The sequence below is a fragment of the Notolabrus celidotus genome, chromosome 23 (genome assembly GCF_009762535.1).
Source record: "Notolabrus celidotus isolate fNotCel1 chromosome 23, fNotCel1.pri, whole genome shotgun sequence".
Classification (NCBI taxonomy): domain Eukaryota; kingdom Metazoa; phylum Chordata; class Actinopteri; order Labriformes; family Labridae; genus Notolabrus; species Notolabrus celidotus.
In genome coordinates this window covers 21646079-21670554 of record NC_048294.1, presented here as the reverse complement: position 1 = coordinate 21670554, position 24476 = coordinate 21646079, and the positions used below count along the sequence as shown (strand labels likewise).

General features: G+C 38.9%; 3 protein-coding genes and 1 long non-coding RNA gene across 12 annotated transcripts; all 4 read left to right on the top strand.

Moving 5' to 3' along the window:
- Positions 1 to 201: 201 nt before the first annotated feature.
- Positions 202 to 3788, top strand: LOC117807191. Of its 2 annotated transcripts, XM_034676298.1 has the most exons (7): positions 202 to 328; positions 442 to 553; positions 741 to 830; positions 1033 to 1392; positions 1845 to 2204; positions 3117 to 3233; positions 3308 to 3788. In XM_034676298.1, exons 2-7 carry the CDS (start codon positions 496 to 498, stop codon positions 3403 to 3405), a joined length of 1083 nt encoding a protein of 360 aa, XP_034532189.1. In that variant the 5' UTR covers positions 202 to 328; positions 442 to 495; the 3' UTR covers positions 3406 to 3788. The 2 variants fall into 2 exon arrangements, with proteins under 2 accessions (XP_034532189.1, XP_034532190.1); XM_034676299.1 differs by lacking the exon at positions 741 to 830 and having other exon boundaries at positions 202 to 553.
- Positions 3789 to 5711: 1923 nt separating this feature from the next.
- On the top strand, positions 5712 to 13133 carry LOC117807193. The gene is made up of 5 exons (XM_034676300.1): positions 5712 to 5828; positions 8486 to 8842; positions 8928 to 9050; positions 11793 to 11893; positions 12942 to 13133. Exons 1-5 carry the CDS (start codon positions 5771 to 5773, stop codon positions 13005 to 13007), a joined length of 705 nt encoding a protein of 234 aa, XP_034532191.1. The 5' UTR covers positions 5712 to 5770; the 3' UTR covers positions 13008 to 13133.
- A 710-nt stretch (positions 13134 to 13843) lies between these two features.
- Positions 13844 to 18935, top strand: LOC117807194 (protein S100-P-like). 6 transcript variants are annotated; one of them, XM_034676301.1, is made up of 3 exons: positions 13844 to 13877; positions 18214 to 18407; positions 18688 to 18935. In XM_034676301.1, exons 1-3 carry the CDS (start codon positions 13859 to 13861, stop codon positions 18823 to 18825), a joined length of 351 nt encoding a protein of 116 aa, XP_034532192.1. In that variant the 5' UTR covers positions 13844 to 13858; the 3' UTR covers positions 18826 to 18935. The 6 variants fall into 6 exon arrangements, with proteins under 6 accessions (XP_034532192.1, XP_034532193.1, XP_034532198.1 ...); XM_034676302.1 differs by lacking the exon at positions 13844 to 13877 and adding an exon at positions 14807 to 14834; XM_034676307.1 differs by lacking the exon at positions 13844 to 13877 and adding an exon at positions 17633 to 17651.
- Positions 18936 to 20288: 1353 nt separating this feature from the next.
- Positions 20289 to 22993, top strand: LOC117807553. 3 transcript variants are annotated; one of them, XR_004629997.1, is made up of 3 exons: positions 20289 to 20375; positions 22318 to 22456; positions 22696 to 22993. It is a non-coding gene; the product is annotated as an uncharacterized LOC117807553 (long non-coding RNA). The 3 variants fall into 3 exon arrangements; XR_004629996.1 differs by lacking the exon at positions 20289 to 20375 and adding an exon at positions 21810 to 21918; XR_004629995.1 differs by lacking the exon at positions 20289 to 20375 and having other exon boundaries at positions 22252 to 22456.
- The last annotated feature ends 1483 nt before the right edge of the window (positions 22994 to 24476 follow it).

Here is a 24476-nt window from a genome sequence, read left to right as displayed (position 1 = left end):
ATGATTAAAGTTCGTAACTGTCAGCATAGACCTTTTAAGCTAGGTTAGCATAAGTGAGCAAACTGTTGACATTAAATTGACACTTCCTGACATTGATGGCTAATGGTTGTGCAACAGTCAGCTATTTACACACTGAAATTAATTATAATTAGTGCATATATTTGTATTTTTTTTTTTGTATTACTCACCTGGCAACAGAGCTAAGCACAGTGCTAAATATATCAAATTAAAAGAAAGTGTTACGTCAAAGAACTCATTTATATTGTGTCCACGTGTGAAATAAAAGCTTCAACTGCGTCCAACTTGTCCTGAGGGGAAGCTACAGATGGTGTTCATTCTTTTTCAAAATTGTTAATTTGTTTATTTGTTTATTTGTTTATTGGTTGATGTCTTTAAAAAGTCTAAAAAGAGAAAAGGCGTTTCCGTTTCGGGTGTTTGCAGTGAGGGGTTTGGCATCAAAGAGAAGACAGTCAGTATTGAGAGGTATGATACAACATGAAGCTTGGACTGAGCTGGCTGTTCCTTGCATTTCTACACGTCCACTCATCTTGGAGTAAGTAAATATTCACTCAACCTGCAAAATTAAGCTCTTTATTCAGCATTTTATCTGAATATTGCTGAATTAGTTTATTAAAAGAGAACTTGAGGAAGCTGATGGTCACATGGCTTAAATAATGTATAAAGTATTGCAATAAGAACAAGATGAGTATTTAATACTGTTCTTTTTTTTCATTCTGAAGTTAGGGAGAGACATTTTGGGGCTAATCGACCTGCTGTTGTTTCGTGTGTGATTAAGGAAGTGATAAGATGGAGGAACTCGTGTATGACAAGTGAGAGAGTGGCTAAGGCATGTCATGTTGACAACGTAATATTATGTTACCTATGTAATCCTGTTTGAAAATCACAGAGGGTCTCAAACTAACATTTCTTTCATACGTTCCTTTAATAGTTTATTTAAAATGCCTACTTCAACCCATAGTTGTACAATCCTGCTGAACTAACCTTCACATCTTTGTCTGTGTCTCCTCATAGGTGTTTCGTCAGGGACTCTGATTGTGACCCAGATTCCAGATGTCTCTGTCATGGAGGGGGAGGACGTGAACATCAGCTGCTGCTGGGAAGGAGATTTTGATAGAGTGATAATTAACTGGCAGAAAAAACAAACTAAGGTTAAGAGTGAGGTTTTCAACTCAGAGAATGGTACAAAAGAATCTCAGCAAAAGGTGACATCTGGCTGCTCACACTTGACCTTTCCAAACATCACGAAAGCCAACTCAGGAAGATACACCTGCAAGCTGACTGTGGTTATACCAAGTTATGCTCAGGTCAACGGAAGTGGCACTGTAATCACAGTTACAGACAAAGAAAACACAACTGACTACTCAACAGAAGGTATAGTTGAATTAGTTTATTAAAAGAGAACTTGAGGAAGCTAATGGTCACATGGCTTAAATAAGTATATGAAGTATTACAATCAGAACAAGTTGAGTATTTATTACTGTTCTTTTTTTTAGTTCTGAATTTAGGGAGAGACATTTTGGGGCTAATCGACCTGCTGTTGTTTCGTGTGTGATTAAGGAAGTGATAAGATGGAGGAACTCGTGTATGACAAGTGAGAGAGTGGCTAAGGCATGTCATGTTGACAACGTAATATTATGTTACCTATGTAATCCTGTTTGAAAATCACAGAGGGTCTCAAACTAACATTTCTTTCATACGTTCCTTTAATAGTTTATTTAAAATGCCTACTTCAACCCATAACACCAGTTGTCTTAAACATTACAGCTCCAGTTGTACAATCCTGCTGAACTAACCTTCACATCTTTGTCTGTGTCTCCTCATAGGTGTTTCATCAGGGACTCTTGTGGTGACCCAGGCTCCAGATGTCTCTGTAATGGAGGGGGAGGACGTGAAGATCACCTGCTGCTGGAAAGGAGATTTTGAAAGAGGGACAATTAACTGGCAGAAAAAACAAACTGATATTAAGAGTGAGGTTTTCAACTTCATGTATGGTACAAAAGAATCTCAGCAAGAGGTGACATCTGGCTGCTCACACTTGACCTTTCCAAACATCATGAAAGCCAACTCAGGAAGATACACCTGCACGCTGACTGTGGATATACCAAGTTATGCTCAGGTCAACGGAAGTGGTACTGTAATCACAGTTACATCCAGAGAAGGCATAACTGACAAGGCAGCAGAAGGTATAGTTGAATTAGTTTATTAAAAGAGAACTTGAGGAAGCTAATGGTCACATGGCTTAAATAAGTATATGAAGTATTGCAGTGTAGTATTTAAAGGTACAGTGTGTAGCATTCAAAGGTACAGTGTGTAACATTTAAAGGTACAGTGTGTAGTATATAAAGTTGCAGTGTGTAGTATTTAAAGTTGCAGTGTGTAGCATTTAAAGGTACAGTTTGTAGCATTTAAAGGTACAGTTTGTAGCATTTAAAGGTACAGTGTGTAGTATTTAAAGGTACAGTGTGTAGTATTTAAAGGTACAGTGTGTAGTATTTAAAGGTACAGTGTGCAGCATTTAAAGGTACAGTGTGTAGTATTTAAAGGTACAGTGTGTAACATTTAAAGGTACAGTTTGTAGCATTTAAAGGTAAAGTTTGTAGCATTTAAAGATAAAGTGTGTAGTATTTAAAGGTACAGTGTGTAATATTTAAAGGTACAGTGTGTAGTATTTAAAGGTACAGTGTGTAGTATTTAAAGGTACAGTGTGTAACATTTAAAGGTGCAGTGTGTAGTATTTAAAGGTGCAGTTTGTAGCAATTAAAGGCACAGATTTTAGCATTCACCATCATTTATCAGAACAGACTTGGTAGAAATGGAATAAAATATTCATAAGTTTGTTTTAATCACCTGAATATAAAAAGTATTTTAGTTTGAGTCTTTTATATCTATATCGGAGCGGGTCCCCCACTCGGAGGCTGCCATCTTGCACCGCCATGTTTCTACAGTAGCACAGAACAGACAGAATGTACACCATGTCGGGTTTTTGTATTTAACTAAGCGCCAGTTATAAGACAAGCAGAAACAGAAGACAGCAGTTGTGTGATCTGTTGAGTAAATCACATGAACATTGGTTTCTTTTTCTCTGTGGTTTTCAGATGATCACAGTGGGATTGAGTGGATTCATCTCCTGCGATGTCTGCCCCTCCTGGCTCTTATCTTATCCTTCTTCCTCATCAACAAGTGGGGAACCAAAGCTCTGCAACAAGCACCAGGTACAATAACTATCTCTGTACTTGAAAGTCACCACATGATGCTTTATTTTACTTCAAGTGTCTTCATGTTTCAGGAGCTCCTGGAAATACAATCCCTTCAGCCCAAGGAACAGAAGAAGAGGGGGAAGGAGAAGAGAGAGAAGTACAAGCAGAAGGAGGCGATGTAGAATAGAAAATAGAGACAAAATAAGAATAGATTTGAAAAGACCGTGAAGGATGTAAGGATCATTTTCTATTAAGCGCACAATCTCATCCGGCAAACTCTTCCATGTCTGTGTGGGAGACTCCTGTATGTTTAAAGCTCAGGTGATGTTTGTCAGGATGTATACCTGCATGTGTAACTTCTTTATGAGCGGTGAGAATCATTGTCATCTGTTTTATTTAAATGTAGACAAAGCACAGTTTGAATTCTTGATGCATGAATGTATGCTCTAAAAAAAGGGGATGTATCTTTCATCCTCATATTTGCTTTTTCCTGATATATTGGATTATTTGACCTCTTTGCTATTAAAAAGTTATTCAAATAAAACCTGTCCGACAAGTGCAAGTGGCTCGTCTTTAAGGAGGAAGAAGGATTTTAAAAGTATGAGATCGACCGGTGTTTCAGTTTAAAGAGCGACCCTGTTAACTGGAGACTTTCAGCCGGATGCATCCCTCACAAACGTCTTTAGATGATCATTCAATATCTGATGAGGATATTTGGACATTTGAATAAAAACTAAACTAGGATGCATTCCAGAGGACTACTTCTGTGTTTCAATAGCTGTTGTAAACTCCACAAACACTGACACATTCAGCTGAAGGTCTCCAGTTTACAGGGTCACTATTCAGACTGTAACACCGGGAGCTGACAGAGATGCATTCACACTATCAGGCTCAGAGAAGATCAATGTTCAGGAGTTATTAAACCAAGTGAATCACAGGTGTGTGTGATGTTATTGTGGATAGAGAGTGAAATAAAAACACTGAGGGTACTCAACCAATCAGGAACGTTCAGCACTGCAGGACCCGCGCCCAAAAGTTTCTGTACCTTAGGAAAGTAGTACCTCCTGAGCAGGGGCTTTTCAGTGTGAGATTAACCACACAGGAACTAAATTTAGACCCTGGTTCCTGCTCAAAAAAAGTCCATAGGTCCGAGGGGGAAATTCCTGCGGTCAAAAAGCGCCTTTAGTGTTCCTCCTCTACTCTGCTTAAATGGTGCACACAGCTCTGCAGGAGCCTCATTGGTCAAAAGAGCTGCCAGTCATAGTGTTATGAAACTTTTAATTACATCAAGTAACCAATTAAAATAAACCTTTCAGAAAAACAACACTGAGACATAAATCATCATGATAAGAGCTAACTATAAAGACAGAAAACATTTTTGAGAAACAATCATTTGACCCAACATGGTGGAGGCGGAGTTTATGACTTCTTCTACTGCAGCAAGTCAGTAGGACCATTTCCATGTATTTTGGCTTCACTTTTGGGGAGGGGGTCATGTGGTATGTAGTTTGGTAAAGTCTGGATGTAGTTGTTGAAGCAGAAATGTATACATAGTATTTTGTTGTAATTACGTCGTTGTGTCGGCCATCAATCTATACAGCTGATGGTTTTACACTAGTCCATAAAGATAATTCAAACAAGAGTCCCAACCTGGGTTAACTAGGCAAAAAGCCAATCACAGTGGAGGATTTTAGGGTGGCAGGGCCTTGGTTTGGCTCACTTGGTCAAGCCGACATCCCATATGCGGAGGCCCAATAGTGCTTGGGTGGGTTCCATTTCTTGTCTCTCTCTCTCAATCGGTTCTATCAAATAAAAAAGGCAAATAGCTAAAAAATAATCTTTAAGAACACAAAAGCATGTTAGGTTGGCCGGTCAGATTTCAGGGGGATGAAACAACCCCAGGTAATATCTTGCACACACCCCTGCAGCTCCAAAATAACCATCAGAGCACCTTATTCATAGTGTCCGAGACCCCTCCTTTAAACTCTCTGAAGCTTCTGTAGCAGGAGGTGAGTTCAGGGCCTCAAGTTCAGACTTTGGGGGCTCCTGGTGGTAGTTTTTAAAAAAGAAACTGCAATAGAAACGAACACTTCTTCTATGATACTGCCACCAACTTATAAACAAGCTCATTCATTCAATGTAATGATTCAAAACAACACCATCAACACTATCATACAAATTCAAACCCTCGGTGCAAAAACAGATCCAACTGCATCTGTATCATCTCTTTTGTTGGCGATCCTTCATCATTTTTGAGTTTGAGATAAAAACAGATGAAGCAGTGCGGGAAAGGAGAAGATTCTGTCTCACAGAGCTGAAGCTGCCAGAACCTGTAGGAGGAAGGAACACACCATGTGGTTTTCACACCTTGTTGCAAAATACAAAGAGGAACACAAAAAAGAAAGGTGATGCCCAGAGTATGTGTGTGTGTGTGTGTGTGTGTGTGTGTGTGTGTGTGTGTGTGTGTGTGTGTGTGTGTGTGTGTTGGGGGAAGGACTTAGAGCTGCTGTAAAGACGAGTGTCGGCAGTCATCTGTGAATCAGTGTGAAAAGATGAAGTTTCTCCTCAGCAGTCTGCTGCTCGCTTCTTTCTGTGCCCTCTCTTCATGGAGTAAGTAAAAGAACAACAACTTATCATCACACACATAACAACAATATTATTCATTGTATAATTATTATTAGTACAAACTAGTTCAACTGTGTTGGTCAGAAACCGAAAGTTGAACAGAAGCCAAGAACGGCCATGCTAACATTTTTTTTATAAGTCAGTTCTTTAACACTGTATGATCATGTAAGCATTAAAGAGTGTATGCTAACCTGCTGATAACATGCTGATATGCTACAAACATTCACAATATCTAATGATTTAAACAGACATGTGCAAATGTTAAAAAGAGCAACAACAGCCACGCTTATGACATTTTGTGATGCAATTTTCTGGTACTGCGAGTAGATAATTATACTACATAGAAAATATATTATTATGTTAGCAAATACTAATCAAGGTGTATATAACTGCTTACTATTTGTGAATAATCAGACTTCAGATATTTTTAAAATCAAACCAACATTTTTACAAGGATGTCTGTATTGTGAATAAATATGCGTAAGAAAGACTGGAAATTGCATGGAAGCCAAAAATGGCCATGCGTACAATTATTGTATTTAATGTAATTTAAGTTAAGCTAAATTCTGATTACATGCTAACATTTGGACCTTGTATATATTGATAATATTAAACCAACACTTTTTTAATGGTTACAGTCATTAAACTGGTAAATGTGGCAGAAATGGAAATTGTACGGAAGCCCGACTTGCTACCTTAGTAGCACCTAAAGTGCCGGCAAGCCATTACCTGGAGATTACATGTTTGTAAATCTCAAAACTCATAGAATAATGTTAGCAATGGGAGTATATGATAACCTGCTAATTACATGCTAGTTTAAATCTTTTGAATGCATAAATGTGTCCAATTTTTTTTTTTTTTGTAAAGTAATTTTCTGCTTATACAAAAACATAATTCTGATCTCTAAATTAAATCAATGCCATTAAGTTCACTTAACTTAGTGTGGAGTATATGCTAAAATGCTGATAGGATGCTAACGTTAACATTTGGAATATTTCGTAGTTCTAGATAAACATTTTCAGCGTTTATATTTAATTGTCCTGAACACAAAAATTGTACATAAGCCAAAAACTAGCACAGAGGATAATGGCCACATTAAGGGTGAAAAAAATGTGACATTTGGAGAATAAAGTCAAAATAATACGAGAATAAAGTTGTTACAAGAGTCGAGTCGTAAGAGAAAAAAGTCGCTCACTTTTGAGAATTAGCTCGTAAATAATAAAATTAAATTTGTACATTTATGAAAAAAATTGTTAATTTACGAGAATTAAGTTGTTATTAATGAGGAAGTATAAATACTGACAATTGTTAACCTTTAGGTGAATAGAAAAAGAGATAGCCAGCCGCCTGCACTAGAATTAGAATAGACAAGCCTTCATATGTCATCGTATAGGGTGCAATGACATTAGAAGCGCTGCTCTTGTAGGTGCATGTAACAGAATAATAAATAGAAACAGATAGAACAATATACACAAACAACAAATATACAATAAAAGCAAGTAACCAGTATTGCACATGAATGTTTTTATGTTATGTTAGTGTTGTTGATTAAAACAAGGAACCTGGATCACTTTGTGAAGTCAGCAGTAGAGGACAAATGTTTGCACAGGCTGACGATAAGTCTCTAACCAGAGTCCTGATTCTTATGACAACATGGTGCTGATGTTGAACTTCACAAGATGCTCCATGTTCCTCATTTTAGTGTAGAAGGCTGACTGCTTTTCTGACCTTCCCCTTCATTTAAGCTAACCGTAGACTCAAGTCATGAAAAAGTTATCAACTTTAGTACAACTCTGTATATATCAACAACTTTATTCTTTATTCTACAGCTTCCCTTCTATTTATTCATCCTGGAAAAAGAAGTAAAGTTTTTCACTCTCACAGGACGACATTATTAACTCGAACATGCACAAACAGGGTCCTACAAACACACACAACAATAATAAAATTCAAAGGTGATGACAACCACACCCTTTTTCAAAATTATATAAAAACTGGAACTCTGGTAAAATGACTAAGGGTATTTATTTGGTGGTTGACTGTCACAGGCTGACGTTCAGTCGAACATGGACAAACAGGGTCCTACGAACACGCGCTACAGGAGCGATGTCAGTGAGGGGGCTGCACACGGACGAGCGTCCCAAGCAGATTGATTACCATAACTTCGTTTTACACAATAACAACATTTAAAGATGATTACAACCACACCCTTTTGTTGAATGATTTAAAAACTGGAACTCTGGTAAAGTGACTAAGGGTGCTTATTTGGTGGTTGACTCTAATAAGCCGACCTTCAGCCAAACATGCACGGACAGGGTCCAATATCCACGAGGGGGCTGCACATGGACGAGCACCCAGAGCAGATTAATAACCGTAACTTAGTTTTAATTATAACAAAATGTAAAAGTGATGACAACCACACCCTTTTGTTAAATTATTAAAAACTGGAACTCTGGTAAAAGGACTAAGGGTGCTTATTTGTTGGTTGACATGAAGTTGCCCTTTTTATATTTAAATCAAGCATATGTATCGCCAAAGTGCCTCCTTTTTGCATGATGTACACTGCTCCTTCAGTTTAGCTTCATCTGAATCAGATCAAACGCTCAATGGAAATAAACCTGCATCATTCTGTCTCCTCATAGGTGTTTCATCAGGGACTCCTGTTGTGACCCAGACTCCAGATGTCTATGTCATGGAGGGGGGGGACGTGAACATCAGCTGCTGCTGGGAAGGAGATTTTGATAGAGTGACAATTAACTGGCAGAAAAAACAAACTGAGGTTAAGAGACAGGTTTTCAACTCAGAGAATGGCACAAAAGAAACTCAGCAAAAGGTGCCATCTGGCTGCTCACACTTGACCTTTCCAAACATCACCAAAGCCAACTCAGGAAGATACACCTGCAAGCTGACTGTGGAAATACCAGCTTATGCTCAGTTCAACGGAAGTGGTACTGTAATCACAGTTACAGATGAAGAAAACACAACTGTCTACTCAACAAGTAAGACATCAGTTGCTTCACAGTTGTGATTGAAGGTTTGACCAAAACCTTCTTTTTGTAATTTGTTTTGTAAATTATTTTTAAGCTGATCGACCTGGAAGTGCCACCGACAGTTTTCCAACAACTCCTGTCATCATTTCTCTGGCTGTGTTGGCTCTCGTGCTCCTCATCAGTCTCCTCTGCATCTGCACTCTGAAAAGGAAACAAGGTACACAAAAAATAGACCAGAGTCAGAACGAATGCCATGTAGGTTTATGCAATGATGAACACAGAAAAAGAATAGAAAAGGGGGAAGCTATTAAACAAAAGTAAATAAAGAATGATCAAGATAGGGTGTGCTGGTTTGTTTCGGTGATTCAATAGTGCGCTCCATGTACAGAGGCTACAATCCTTGATTAATCTCCAGAATAAAGGCGTAAAAGTTTAATTTTAAAAAATTGCAAGATGATCAGCAAAGAAAAAAATCTAGAGCACTAATGTAGAGACATGCAATGTAAACAAACAATACAAGACCCTGTGTTTGCAAACTGAACAACAAAACAGAGGTCGCCATCTTGGATCAAATTGCCATCCTACCAATTGAGCCTCCAAAACTCAATGTGAAGCTTTCTTCAATTCAACTGTTCGTTAGAAAAAATAATACATAAACGCGTGCTTCCCAATCTTGCTATGCAGATACTTTCCCCTTTTTTTCCCCCCGAGTTCTCTTGAAGTCAATAAAGTTGTTTTTCATGTTCACATCACTTGAAAAATGGAAAAAGAAACAGCAGTGTGTCCTTATACAAATGTTGTTATTGCGTTTCATGACAGCATGCGAGCGTCAGATATCTGGCACTCGCTGTCCACGCTGCATCCGCCAAATATGCACTACCATAACGTCGTCTAAATAAACCACATTGGTGATGTGAGCCAGTTGCAACTTTCTTTTGGTTTTGGTGTGAAATGAGTTCATCTGAACTTCTCCTCGTCAAGACAAGAAAATAAAAACAGGGTCAGAGTCCAAATAGCGTGTTGCATCACCTTCGGGGGAATTAGGACACTTCTGTAGAAAACACTGTAATCTAGCTGACTTGTTAATGACGTCGCTCAGTTTGCATGCTCTATGGAAACAGTGTAAATATTACAATAAAAAATCAACATAATGTGCTAAGAAAAGAACATTTTCTCAGCTTAAGAACGACTTATCAGTGAAGAACACACTCACAAACTCCTCCTGACTGTTATATCTGAGGAGTTGACTCACCAACACGTCCCATTTATTTTTTCTGAACCCTCCTATTGCTCACTTTACGTTTGATTTCTACTCAGGAAACACATGACATTTGCCACACTTTGCAAAAATAACTCTGAGATGGTGTTAGATAGCAGTAGCAGTATCCCAAAGACCTGACATGAAATATGTCAAGTAGAGATAAATATAGAGGACTGAGAATTGAGCACTACGGTCGTCACAAAGGTGTCATCCTAAAATGATAAGGCATCACTTCTAAAGAACATATGGCTTAAAATACAAGTGAAATATGTTAATAAATGTACTACCTAGTTCTGTTCAGGATAATAGTATTAATAAAGGTTTTCTGCTGTAATCCACAGTGTGGAAAACACATTGAGACTGACTGGGGTTTGATCCAAACAGGACGCCCCTTATCTCGCATATTGACGTTACTTCTCTGTAATCACTAGTCGACATTTCACTAATACTAGTTTAGATCTGATACAGCCAGCAGCCCATCATGCATCCAATCACGGCCCCCCTCACATACGTCAGGTGACACTGAAATTAGTTTTGTGCACGGATGGTTTGATTTCATTAATTTCATACGTCAAGAAACACAATCAAACAAATTAATTGCAGTAAATTCAATAGAAAAACAAAGATGCATGAAAAGGACATCACAGATAAGCATCCAAAAGCTTTGGTAACGGGGCCAAACATAAAACAAATAACAAGCAAAACACATCCAACAGAACACAAAAAATTAGACAACAAACAACACAATAGTCCCTAAACACAACATTAGTCCAACATTAGTCATGTGACCGAGGTTTCCTGCTGTAATCACTGAATCAAGGATTCTCCTCCTCCTCTCCTCATCCATGTTGTCTTTCTGGTCCTCTGAAAACCTCTTACCTGTTGACTCCAGGCCTGGCTCCACTCATCATGATTGTTTGTTGTTGTAGTTAAGTGAAATACAATCTGCTGATAACGCAGAGTGTTTTATTCTGAAAATTAACCGGATGTTTTCATTTTGTTTTGGTGCCTGACTTCCTGTCCCGCTCCATCTGCTCTCTTGAGATTGATGCGTCGTGCTCCGGCATCCGGCAAAAATAGAAGTTTTGTGTATCTGATCCGGAGGGCTCCGACCTGCCGGATCAGATACGCAGCCGGAACGCAACGGAGCAGATCCAGTGGAAGTTAACAGATTGACTAGAATAGAAACCAGTGCCGTGATGCATCGGATACGGATTTGGCCATTAGCTTCCTTCAACTGGCGTCTCATTCACTTCAAGATTTTTTATAATTCACTTCTTAATGTTTTCAAAACCGGTAACACACAGAAGAACACAAAAATCAGAAGAAAAAATACAATTTAGAAAAAACATATGTTCATATATAAAAAAAGAAGAAACAAAGCCATCGACAAAAATAATAAAAAGTAATGAATAATAATTTTGCACAGATGGATCAGTGCATTGCGATTACTCACATACCTTTATAACACTCGTATACAAGGCAAATATAATTCTAATTCTATATCACCACAAAGAACATGAGAGAAATATCCAGTGCAAGTGGTTACATAACAAACAGCCGCTACCCAGATACCCAACATTAATAACATTTACAGTAGGTTAACCATCACAAGTAACTATGACTATTCCTCTGCTCAGTGTTTTCTAAAATAACCCTCTTATCTCTTCCGTGTCTTTGTTTCGTCCATGTGTGCAGCGAGAGCGGCCAGAGTGATCTACGAGGTTCCACACACGGACTCTGAGATGGCAGAGATGGACAAACACAGCACCAGCTCCTCCAGAGGCTCCTCTCAGTGGGTGAGTCTGAATCTTATCAACTCTTTATCAACCGTCTCAAACTTTCCAAACTTTCTCCACAGCTGTGTTTTATCATAGGGTAATATGTTGTGTGTGAAGTGAAGCGGAAGGTAGAGTGGGTGACGTGTGGTTAATGGCATGAAATAAGCCCATGTAACTCTGATTTCCTACAAAAGAGAGGGTGGTGTCATTTTAGGTGATCAGTTCTATCTGCCTCTGGAAAGTTTTTTAATGAAGTTTTTACATTTAATAAATAATGTTCAGTACATGATGAAAGATACTGAATTAGAGCTTCTGTGATATCAGCTATTTCCAACAAAACCACTACATTCATGCTCTTTTATGATGCAGGGCGCACTTACTTCTTTTTAGTGTCAGTGTGTTGGAAGTTAAATATATTTATAAGGAAAACAAGGGTTAAGAGAATTTAACTCCATTAAAAGGCATGATTTAGTGTGTTGCTGTAGAGTTAAAAGTATTCTTCTTCTGCAAAAGAGAGTATAACTGCTAGTTTGGGGACATTTCAGCATGCAGGAAATAGAGGAAGACAGATGTGCAAAATCTTTACGAAATAGTTCCCTTCATGTATTATATAAATGCACTGAAATCAGGAAGTATTAAGTAATTTGCAAAACTCCTAAAACATTCAATAAATAACAGCTCTGTGTTCAATTATGTGGGTACTACACTCTATATGGTGCAGAGCTGCAAACTCCAATCTCTGGGAGGATTAAATTAACTCATGTTTGTCCACTCTAGTTGTTGCATGATGTCCAGACGTCAGCAGCTGCAGCGCACAATCTTCCAGCATTGAGACATTATTATGAAATAACTGACTTCCTGTGTCTGACTAATAGTGCCTGTGGCTCACACCTACGCAGATTCTCTTAAACACTTAGCAAAGGTCATGTTTGAGTTTATTAAACCCTCAGTCTCTTTGATATTAATCCCTCCATTGAAACATGTTTATTTAGTTCTTTGCTGCATTTAGTTCTTACACGGTGTGATGCATGTTTGTAATAATGATCTCTGTCTCTGTCTGTTCCAGTGCCAGGTGCCCGTGTACGAATCCTTTGACTACTTTGAGCGCATGCAGAACAAAGAAAGTGGATGAAGTATTTATGTTTCTGTGCTTTAAACATGTACATACTGTAAATAAGATGACTTCCCTTTACATGTACAAACAATGTGACTGTCAATATTTCATATTTTCATAAAAACTGAGTGTTTTACATCCTCATGCTCTGAGTTTCTTTCATCCATCGCTATCTTAAGACATGTTCTTTCAGACAGACGGATCTGCTCTCTGATTTTCACCTTTTTGATGTCGGCAGCTCTTTTATGAGGAGTACTGATTCGGTAGTAGAGACGCAGGTTTCACAATGACTTCTGATCGTGATGAGGACCCCAGGTGGAAACTGTGGTCTCAAAGGACTGCTGCGTTATAGGTCAGAGGCAGGAAGTGGAAACAGCGCCTTTGACAGTTTGAGTGTGTCTCTCTGGCCTTGTGAGCATTATCTAACAAAGCACACAAAGAAAGTCTTACTGTAAATGCTTTTTGCTGAGATCAAACTTCTCTATCCTTAACCTCACATCAGTCACTAAAAACCTGATCTGCAGACCAGGCATCATCATGTGTGTTAGTTATTTAAACACAAGGTACTTGTGCTTTAAGAAAGGATGAGTGCTCAGTGATGAAACCCAACCCACTACACCCTCGACTGATGAGTTTAGTAGCCTAAAAAAAGCTCCTGATGTCCCCCAAAACTTAAGATTGAAAAGACAGACGGGCAGCGCATCACTGGGATTATCAAGTGGGCTCCTCCCTCCACTGATGTTTCCTTCACACAGGACCTCCACCAGATCCGTGTCCAGTCCAGTTCCGTGCTCTCTCGTCTGTCAACACCCACTGGTTGCGTTTTCAGAACAGATCATGGAGCAGGACCACCAGGCAGCTGGAGTCATATGACCAAGGTTTTCCGCGGTAATTACTAAATCAAGGATTCTCCTCCTCCTCTCCTCATCCATGTTGTCTTTCTGGTCCTCTAAAAACCTCTGACCTGTTGACTCCAGGCCTGGCTCCGCTCATCATGACGGTTTGTTGTTGTAGTTAAGTGAAATACGATCTGCTGATAACACAGGGTGTTTTATTCTGAAAATTAACCGGATGTTTTCATTTTGTTTTAGTGCCTGACTTCCTGTCCCGCTCCATCTGCTCTGCTGAGATTGATGCGTCGTGCTCCAGCATCCGGCAAAAATAAAAGTCTCCTGTCTCTGATCTGGAGTGCTCCGACCTGCCGGATCAGAGACTCAGCCGTAACGCAACGTAACGGAGCAGATCCAATGGAAGTTAACACATTGACTAGAATAAAACCTTTCAGATACAGTGCCTTGACAGATTGAAGACTGACCGGATACGGATTTGGCAGAATTTGGCCGTTAGTTAGATCAAGCGGCAACCTCTGGCTTAAGAATTAAAGGCGATGCGAAAGTGTTAAAAACTGCAGTTCCTTGAGTGTCCACTAGAGGCTGGCTCAGGAAATACCGTAAACCACTGACATACCTGTTCAAAAAAGACTATCTTTAGTTCGAGAGTTTAGTCTGTATAGCTCATTTCTGGATTTGGCACACACTGTATGGGGGGTGAATTTTTCATAACTCAGCAGTTTCGAAGATATTACGATTACGAGTTTTCCATAATTAGAGGCACACTGTAGCTGTTGGTTAGGAGGCTCAAAGCCAGCCTCTTTATCTCACACTAGCTCAACAGCAGTTAGGTTGAGTTCAGCATATCCAATATGGCTGCTGCTGCCGATTCGCTTCAAAACAGCGCTTCAGAAACAGAAGGGTGACGTCACGGATACTACGTCCCTTATTTATACAGTCTATGTCGAGCTTTGCCACGTTCAAAGGACCCAGGCTCTCTACATGCAAGCTCCAGGTAGTGACAACACTGATGCTACCTACTGTACCACCTGTCCCCATGCAGCACAGAAGACAGAGCCAGGATGGGGAGCCAGTTTCGACTAGAACTGAACCCGGGCGAGTTAGGCTGTAGACTCTACCCCCCCCATTCCCCCCTTTATTTTTTTTAAGATTTAATTTTGGGGCCTTTTTTCTTTATTCATAGGACAGCTAAAGAGAGAGTGGGGAGTAGAGAGTGGGGGGAGACATGCAGCAAACGCCGGGGCCAGGAGTCTAACCTGCGGTTACAGCCTCCTTATATGAGCACGCTTTAACTGCTAGGCCAACTGCACCCCTGCTCTCCCACTTTGCAGGGATAAGAAGAGAGAAGAAAGAGAGAAACAAACAAAAACAGCATGTTAAAAATAAAAATAGAGTGTTCAAGATCCAATGACATTTCCTTCCAGGTTTAATGAAACACAATCAAAGGGTCACTGATGCACTGTGGGGATGTAGTGAACGCAGGCACAAGAAGTGCATTGTCTATGCAAAGGTTCTGGGTTTCTTCTTTGAGAAATTCTCGGCTCCATGCTGGCTCTCTTGCTCTGGTAAAAAACCATAGGTCCACCCAGGTGCATGCTGGCCTTCTACCTACCTAAATAACCTCAGGGTCCCACAGTGTAACCCAAACACCAAACAAACAGAGAAATAATAAATATGCAAAATGCTAAATATGCTAAAGAAGTGACTAGTAAAATGTATCCTCAAAAATCTAACTTACATTAAATATAAAAAAGAAAAGTGGTTGTGTGTGGTAAACACAATCAGGGATGCTGAGGAGACGGTGACTCAACACCAGAGAGTGTCAGAGAGTCAGAAGTCCTGTTGCTCCACCAGCCCAATACGTCAGCACCAAACAAGGAAGTATTTTGGATTCACATTTCACAATCACTATCTCACTCCTACCTGAGTGACTTATAGTCTTAGGTTTGTTAAAGAATAAAGTTTCTGAGGAAAATGCTCTCACTACTGTAAGAAGACGATCCAACGGTTTAGTGTTGTGGCGGCCGACGGCTTCATGTAGTGACATGTCACATTTCTTTTTATTGACTTTGTTTTAACAGTTCATACAAGCCATGGCAGTATAAACAAAGGAAAAACAAACATGAGGGCGTGCACCAGTGGAGTGCTAAAGTACAACAACAGTACTGTCTTTATCATAACCCCAAATCTACCCCACCCAATAAAAAGAATAAATTATGGAAAGATATATAAAACAAAAGGAAGAGAGAAACAAAAAAAGAAACAAAAAATACTGTTATTTACTTCCGCTTTTTGAAACTGGAGTCTGGCCCAGCATCCTGCAGATCAGATCCATCCTGCAGATCAGATCCAACAGAACAGTCATACAACATACTAAATCCAGACCCAGTATTTAGTAGGCAGTAGGCACTGAAAACTTTTAAATCCTGTCTTCCTCCTGCCTCTTTGGTTTGCTCTCAGTGGTGCTAAATTCTCTGACTGTATCTTTTACTGTGAATTGTTTGGTAGCGTGTGCAACAGGTAGTATCATAACCTTTGTAACATAGATATATCTGATGCCGACATGAGCATGGCATTAGTTATCTGTGGACATTTTTGAACCATTGAATACTAGACTAACAGGCGCTTGGTGAGTCAGCCATCTGATAACGAAGGCTACAGACCAACCCTTCAACCATGTAAATTGTACACCAGCATGCAAACCTGCAGACACCCTTCAAAATAAAAGTCTCAGAGCGTGAACCACCATATAACTGAAGTTTACTGTAGCTCTTCAACATAAAAATGTAATTGAATGTCTCATATTTTTTCAGCATGGATCCTACTCAAACATATTTTGGGGTTTAAATGACTTTTGACAAAATGTTTTTCAATTTCTTTTTAAAAGCCCCTCTGCTGGCATCTTAAAATCACGCCCCATTTAAAGTACATCCACGTAAAGTGCTTGGTCCTTTAGGAGGCTTAGATTAATATTTTTACATCTATTAACAGAGATAGACCTTTTTCTGAGAGAGCATAATGCTCTTTTGAAACAAGATAAAACAGTGTCCAGACATTTGTGTAGACATGTCACCAGAGCAGCTCCGTACATCACCAACTGGGCAAATATTTAACATTGTTGGTGGAGAAACTTGGTGTGTACACCAGAGAGAAATTAAGCACACTAGCCACTCACAGGGTTAAATTGTGTGCCCCACGTACAGAGGCTACAGACCTCAGTGGGACAGCCCAGGCTCAAATCTGACTGATCCAGGTTCCCTACTCCTTCACGCCCCATGCTAACCCGAGACTTCCACCAGATCTGTGTCCGCTCTGTCTCAGATCCGCTGCGGTCCGGCTCTGTGCTCTCTCATCTGTCAACACCAAGCGACAACCTCCGGTCTCAAACTATGAAGCCCATGCGGAAGTGTTATAAACTGCAATTCATTGAGAATCCGCTTGAGGCTGGCTGCAGAAACACCGGAAACCACATAGACACCAATTCAAAAAAGCCAATCTTTACAGCATTAATAAACATGTTTGGTGCCTGACTTCCTGTCCCGCTCCATCTGCTCTGTTGAGATTGATGCGTCGTGCTCCGGCATTCGGCAAAAATAGAAGTCTTGAGTATCTGATCCGGAGGACTCCAACCTGCCGGATCAGAGACGCAGCCAAACCACTACGGAGTGGATCCAGTGAAAGCTAACACATTGAGTAGAACAGAAACCTATCAGATCTGGTGCTTTGACGGAGACTGACCGGACACGGATCTGGTGGAATTTGGCCGTAAGCCGGCCCTGAGGGGTTAGCAACGATCCACGAAATGACCCAAGTAAAATCACAGGAAACAACTTCAACACCTTAAACCATGGGATTTATTAATATACACAAGAAATAAACAAAAAATTGTACAAATATCAACTAAAGATAGAATAAGACGAAATGAGAGCATGAAAATCCCTCCATGTGAGGCAAAACTGTGGCTTTTGAGTGCCAGGTGCTCCAAATTAGCAATCAGTGATTTCACCTGTGCAGAGAGAACAAAAGAGACAAGGGACAAAACATACAGGCTTAACTTGAACATATCCACAGCATCCATTGTCCTGTCCTCTGAATAAAGGTTTGAAAAAGTCCAAGACATGTTCTTTAAAAGGAAAAAAAAGTGCTGATGTGAATGTACCTGAGCTCTTTTGTCCTTAATCCAACAAAGAGACCTCCTCTTAAATCAACAAGAACACCCCTTCGGATTACGCTGTAACATTTACAATGTGTATTGTCGGTCAAAGGTTGTGTTGACGCAGCTGAAGCCTTCGCCCATACTATAAAACAAACCCTCTTTTTGTTCAGATGGTATAAAAACTCTTCACCTGCTTCCTCTCCGACTCCATCCACAGCTCTGTTCACCTGTGCTACCGCTTCACAACACCAACCATCTTTTCAACCTGCAACCATGACCAATCTGGAGACAGCCATGGCCCTCCTGATGAAGACCTTTGATACCTACGCTGGTGCTGAGGGCCGCAAAGATTCCCTAAGCAAGGCTGAGGTCAAGACTTTGCTGGAGAAGGAGATGCCAGGACTGATTCAGGTAGAGTAAAGCTCAGGAGAGGGATAACACAGCACGCAGAAGCTTTCACTTTAATCATAAATCAACAAATTCAGCATGTTGATATTTCAGATGACGAATTTGTCAAATTAAATTTGAAATCATCTTAAAAATGCCGACTCATTGTTTCACATTTCCTTAACACTAAGTCGCAGCCATTTCTGAAACAGCACAACTATAATCGACTTAAACAAAAGACACGAAAGCAACATTCCCCATCGCACACTGCACTGTGATAGAAATGTCTTGTTTGTGTGCGCAGGGAGCCAAGAACCCAGCCGAGGTGGACAAGCTGATCAAAGATCTGGATTTCAATGGAGACTCTGAGGTGGACTTCAGGGAATTTGTCGTGGTGGTGGCTGCTCTAACCTGCGCCTGCTACGACCGCTGTTCCAAGTGAGCTCTGTGACCACACCCCGAGGTGGGGATCAACGGCCCCAACGAAGAGATCAAGTCCCTGTGATGACTGATTTGTTTAACAACTGAATTAAAGGATTTACTCAACATGGACTTTCCTGTGAAGTGTTTTGTTCGTAAGGAGTGATGAAAAGATGTCCAAACGGGGTGTAAATGGAATTAATCTTTTAATGAAACTAATATTTGGAAAGCCGAACTCCAGCTGGAGATTAAACATTTAAAATATACATCTTTCTTTAAACCTTGATTTATTCATCTATGTAACTTTAAGAGGCCTTAATCAAAGTCATTCATTAAATTCAGGGGAGAAAACTGGTCAGACCTGAAGATCGCTACCCCAAATAAATGTGTGAGGGCTCTCTTGTGCAGAACCTGAATGAAACAGCATTTGGGGTTTAGTTGCACAACTGATAAGTATGGAAGACGTGTGGGTGTTGTAAAATGTTGTCAGTTGGCCCCACTATCAAAATCCATGTACTTGAGTACAGTATTTAAGGACATTTTTTAGTACAATTTTTGGGGGAACTTAAGACTTGTACTCCATTTTAAAGACAAATATCATACTTTCGACTCTACGACATTTCTATCAATCAGTCCCTCCAGCATTTTTCGTTTTTTTTTCTGTGATTGTTGCGGCCTAAAAAGTCAGTTTTATGACAGCTTTTTTTTTTTTAATTGCAGTGAGTGTTGCTATTCTTCTTTAAGCTTTTTTTCCTAAATAAAATCTCAGTGGCAAGTAAATATCCTAAATTATTGGCAGTTGTTTTTAGTGTTGTTGGTAGCCTTACTAAAAAATGCTTGAGATTTAAACTATTTTAACAAAATATATTTTATTTGCGCACAGGGTAACATCACAGAGAGTCTCCATCTTAATCTTCCAGACTTTGTGAAATACTGCACTGGCATTTAGTTAAACAATTAAAAACAATATTATATTTCACTTCAAACTGAGTCGTAAACATGACCCTTTCCCGCCTTTTTTGAATGAATTGCATTAAACCCAAATTGGGCAAATAATTTTCCTTAAACAAAGAAAAGATTCTGTTTTCAACAGATGCTATGTTGTACATGTGCTATTTTCAAATGAAATGTTTGTTCAGTGTTTGTATTTATATTTCCCCCCTACTTTGTAAACACTGTTGTACTAGAAAAAATACATTGTAAATAAATACAACTATAGCTTATTAATACTAAAAGGGTATTTGAGTATCTATAAATAACAACGTTGTCATCGTCACTTGTCCTGCCTGCTGTCCCCGCTTTTCACCCATTCACTGTGCGTGTTTTGTTGTTGAAAAGTGCCGATCTAGTGAGGACTTACATTTATGTTCCACCACGATATTACACGCCGTGCAAAACAGTTTACCCCCGCTTTCATGTAAAACATCCGGAAACTGACATGAACGAATTTCGGCGGAAATATTAGTTGGTAGATGTGCTTTTTTCGCGTCGGACATGTGTTCATCTTGTCAACCGCTAACAAGGAAGTGAAATTGATGACAAAACCAAGGACGTGCAGGAGCTGAGGTTAAGGTGATTGGTCAAATTTGCGGGAAAGTTGCAGTGATTGTATGAAATTGGTTAAGACCTGCAGAGGAATTCAGCCTCCAGCCATTTGATCATTATGGTTTCCTCTCAAAGGAACAATGTCAGCCTTAATGCTTTTGTGGTTTAGTTTGAACAAGTACACACCTGATGGGTAATCAATGTGATTTCATTTGTGAAGCACTTTTCATGCAAAAGGATGTAACACAAAGTGCTGTACATAAAAATAATAATAGTGTAGAATTAATTAAACATACAAAAAGACCCCCCAAAGCTAAGAACCAAGCGGCAACCTCCGGTCTTAAAATATGAAGTCCATGTGGGAGCGCTAAAAACTGCAGTTCATCAAGTGTCCACTAGAGGCTGGCTGCAAAAGCATCGGAAACCACATACGCACCCATTCAAAGAAGACGATCTTTACAGCAGAAATAAACATGTTTACAGCCTGGTTCAAAAACGGTTTTGGTCTGTGTAGCTCATTTCTCTATTGGCACACTCGGTAGAGGGATGAATTTATTTATAACTTGTTATTTTTGAAGATATTAAACTATAAAGTTTTGCCCAAATAAGGAAATGCCTGATTTGATTGACAGGCAGGAACACTGTAGCTGTCAGCAAAAAGGCTAAAGGCCCGCCTCTTTACCTCACACTAGCTCGGACGAAGTTTGGTTGAGGTCAGCATTTCCAATATAGCAACCGGCTTCAAAACAGCGCTCAGGATGAGATTGGTGATGTCACGGATACTATGTCAGAATTCTGACTTTAATCTGGAAATAATAAAAATACATATTTCACCTTAATTAAAATATTTTTTTTCAATGGCCCTTATCCTCTTCTGTAGTAAAAGAGACTCAGATGCTGCACTATAAGTAAATACAGCAAAGTAAAACAGAATAAAATGCTGAGAGGTTATCTCAAACTCACACATATATATATATCTACAATTAAAAATAAGACTGTATTAAGAGGTTCGGTGAAATTGTTTCATGCTACTTGGGATCCCTTCTTGAACTATATACATTCTCTAGATTTTTCCTCGGAGTTGGAGGACTGATGTGTGCAACATTTATTTATTACCATTATTATTTTATTTTGCTATTTGTCCATGGCTGTTTGTACTATACATATATATTTTTCTTGTTTTTTTTTGTTTATTTGTCTTGTTTTTTTGTTTTTTTTGTTTGTTGTCGAATGGACTTGTAATGGGTGGCGGGTGGGGAAGGGTGTTAACATTCAGATGTGCCAACTGATGTCTATTCTACTTTTTTATACCTCATGTTGTACGTCACACTGTCTGTCTAAAATGTTGAAAATTTTCTACAAATAAAGTTGGAAAAAAAAAATAATGCGACTGCATATGACTTTTAAGATAGACTCAAAAAACTAAAGGAAGGAGCGAGACCGTTAAGAGATTTAAAAACCAATAAAAGAACTTTTAAAATCTAAAATGAATTTTGGAGCAGCCGAGGCTGAGAGATGTTCTTTTTCAGGAAGCCCAGAAAGAAGAATGTTACAATGATCGATTCTGCAGGTGATAAAAGCATGAACTAGTTTCTCTGCTTTGGCTGCAAAGAGAAACTGTCACACTTTGGCTGTGATGAAATGCCTTTCTTTTTACACATAACTTAATTCATGGACATCTATGGTTTGATTCCTTTGCATGTGTTGTAACGGTTATCATTAATCAGTTTTGAGGAATGATCTTTACTTGTTGTTCGACTGCTTTATTACAGAAACTCATCTGTTCCAGAAATGTAATTTGAGCGCTGTTGGTTCACAGTCAGGTGTGCAGTTAGAGCCAACACCCTATTCAAATGTTGGCTGGTGTTCAAATGTTTTTTCAAAGGGTATAAAAAGAGCTGTCTGCATTTGCCTTACACTCTGTCCATTGCTTCTTCAACCTGCTTTTGTCTGCCGTTTTCCTATTCAGGATGGATAGCCCATTGTTTCAAAAAATATTCGGTCTGATGGAATTATTCAACTCATATGCTAAAAAGGATAATCATGGTTGCACGATGTCAAAGAGCGAGGTCAAGACTTTGGTGAACGAACAACTGGGCTTCCTTAAGGTACGGTATGTTTTAATAACTACTCAGACTGCCGTGGTGGTTACAGCACCAATAAATTATTGTTTTAGACTTATATTCATTTACAAATTCAGTACTTGCTGCTCAGCAAAGTGTGGCATTGCTTTTCCAATGAGGTCTACAAACGTTGGCTCAACCAGAGAAAAAGAAAGTTCAGTGTTCTTAATTGCACATATTTCATTTATTGTCCAACTGATGTTGTTTCATTGTTGTGTCTGCAGCCAGGAGAAAGGGAGAAAGTGAATAACGAAGACCTGGACAAGCTGATAGCAACATGGGATCTTGATGGAGACGGCACAGTTAACTTTGAGGAATTTATGACTATGGTGGCTTGTCTTTCCGTGGTCCTGAAAGAGGTGTTTGATCCTGCTTGTTGCAGCTAGATACTTGTGTGTCAAAGTGCTGAACACTGCGACCACACCCGGAGGTGTGGCCATGCTTTCCACAGAGAGATACAGTCCCTGTTGTAAATCTAAATATTTGTTCAACATCTGAATAAACTGATTTACTTTACACTCACATGTCTGTGTTATATTTTGTTATTTTATGAACTCATGATGCAGAGTGACTGTCCAGCAGGGTTATTCAGGAACACACAACCATGCTTGAACATTATTAAACAAACATTCAGTGCTACCACTGCAGGAACCAAACTCCTTCAGAGTCTGTGAGTGACCGCTTCTTCTTTACAAACATCCATGACCCGTAGAGGGAAGCAGCTGTGGCTCTCTGTTGGGCTGTGCAGGAAGTTGTAGGTTTCCATTCCTAGGCTGCAATCAAACTGCACTCTGCCTCCCTCTCCTTCATTCCTTCAGGAAAGTTGGTGCAGAAAGTCGGGTGTGTTTCAAAGTGATGCCCAGAGCCAGGTAGTAATGGTGCTCGCCAAGGATGCTACCAAAGAGCAAAGTCAGTGTTAAAGCTGTTTAATGGTTATGTCTTAAGATTTTCTGTGTCGACTCCCAGCCTGAAGCTGGCTCAGACCTCTTGACACCCTGCAGGGTGCCCGTATGCCCATCATCTAATAGATCCAATATCAATTTAATTCCATGACGCTGTACCTTGTCAGAAAATAACCACTTTAAAATATGACATTAAAGAAACATAAGCATTAAAACATAAAAGATTTTAAGAGATAAGATCAAGAGAGAAAGAAAGTAAAATTAGTAAAAACATTTCATTAAAACTCTTGTTAAAATAAATTAAAAGAAAATCCTGAAAGTTGGTCAAAAATGTTAAAATGTGTAGTTAAAGAAATAAAAACTAAAAAACGTGTATGTACAGAAAGGAATAAAAAGAGTCAAACTGCACCTTTTAATGATGGTTTTTAAAGTTTAGAAAAAAAGAACAATCACTTTCTTTTAAATAATCATTTTAACAGTTATTATTACAACTATTAATATTACTATTTAACATTGTTTTTATTATTATTATTACTATTATTATAACTAGGCCAGCTCAGCTCCACCCTGTGGAGGTGGTGGCTGACAGGAGAATTATGGCCAATCTATCGTCTTTGATGAACATTTCTTTCCTATATATATTCTTGTTGAGATTCTTGTACTGTACACCTTCTTGTTTGCTGCTCTAACTCCATGAATTTCCCCGTTGTGGGACGAATAAAGGAGTATCTGATCTTATCTTATTATTGTTAATATTAGTTGTGTTTTTATTTTTATTCTAACTATTATTATTACTATTACTATTTTATTTTATTATTATTTGTATAACTCTTTTCAATTTTAATTGTATTATCTTTATTATTATTTTCATTACTGTTATTATTATTTTTCTTATAACTATTATTATTATTACTATTTTTATTTATTATTATTATTCTGACTATTTTTATTACTATTTTATTTATAACTATTATTATTAATATTTGTATTTTATTATTATTATTCTAACTATAATTATTATTATTTTTTATTATTATTATTATTGTAAGTTGTTGACCCCTGTGTAAGAGAGAAAGAGGAGCTCCTGTATTTTTGAATCAGGG

Coding starts and splice junctions, on each gene's coding strand:
- LOC117807191 (XM_034676298.1), top strand. CDS start 496: ATGAAGCTTGGACTGAGCTGGCTGTTCCTTGCATTTCTACACGTCCAC. Junction 554..740: donor ACACGTCCACTCATCTTGGA/GTAAGTAAATAT, acceptor TTCATTCTGAAG/TTAGGGAGAGACATTTTGGG. Junction 3,234..3,307: donor AGCTCTGCAACAAGCACCAG/GTACAATAACTA, acceptor TTCATGTTTCAG/GAGCTCCTGGAAATACAATC.
- LOC117807194 (XM_034676301.1), top strand. Junction 18,408..18,687: donor AGATGCCAGGACTGATTCAG/GTAGAGTAAAGC, acceptor TTGTGTGCGCAG/GGAGCCAAGAACCCAGCCGA.
- LOC117807193 (XM_034676300.1), top strand. CDS start 5,771: ATGAAGTTTCTCCTCAGCAGTCTGCTGCTCGCTTCTTTCTGTGCCCTC. Junction 5,829..8,485: donor CTGTGCCCTCTCTTCATGGA/GTAAGTAAAAGA, acceptor GTCTCCTCATAG/GTGTTTCATCAGGGACTCCT. Junction 8,843..8,927: donor CACAACTGTCTACTCAACAA/GTAAGACATCAG, acceptor ATTATTTTTAAG/CTGATCGACCTGGAAGTGCC.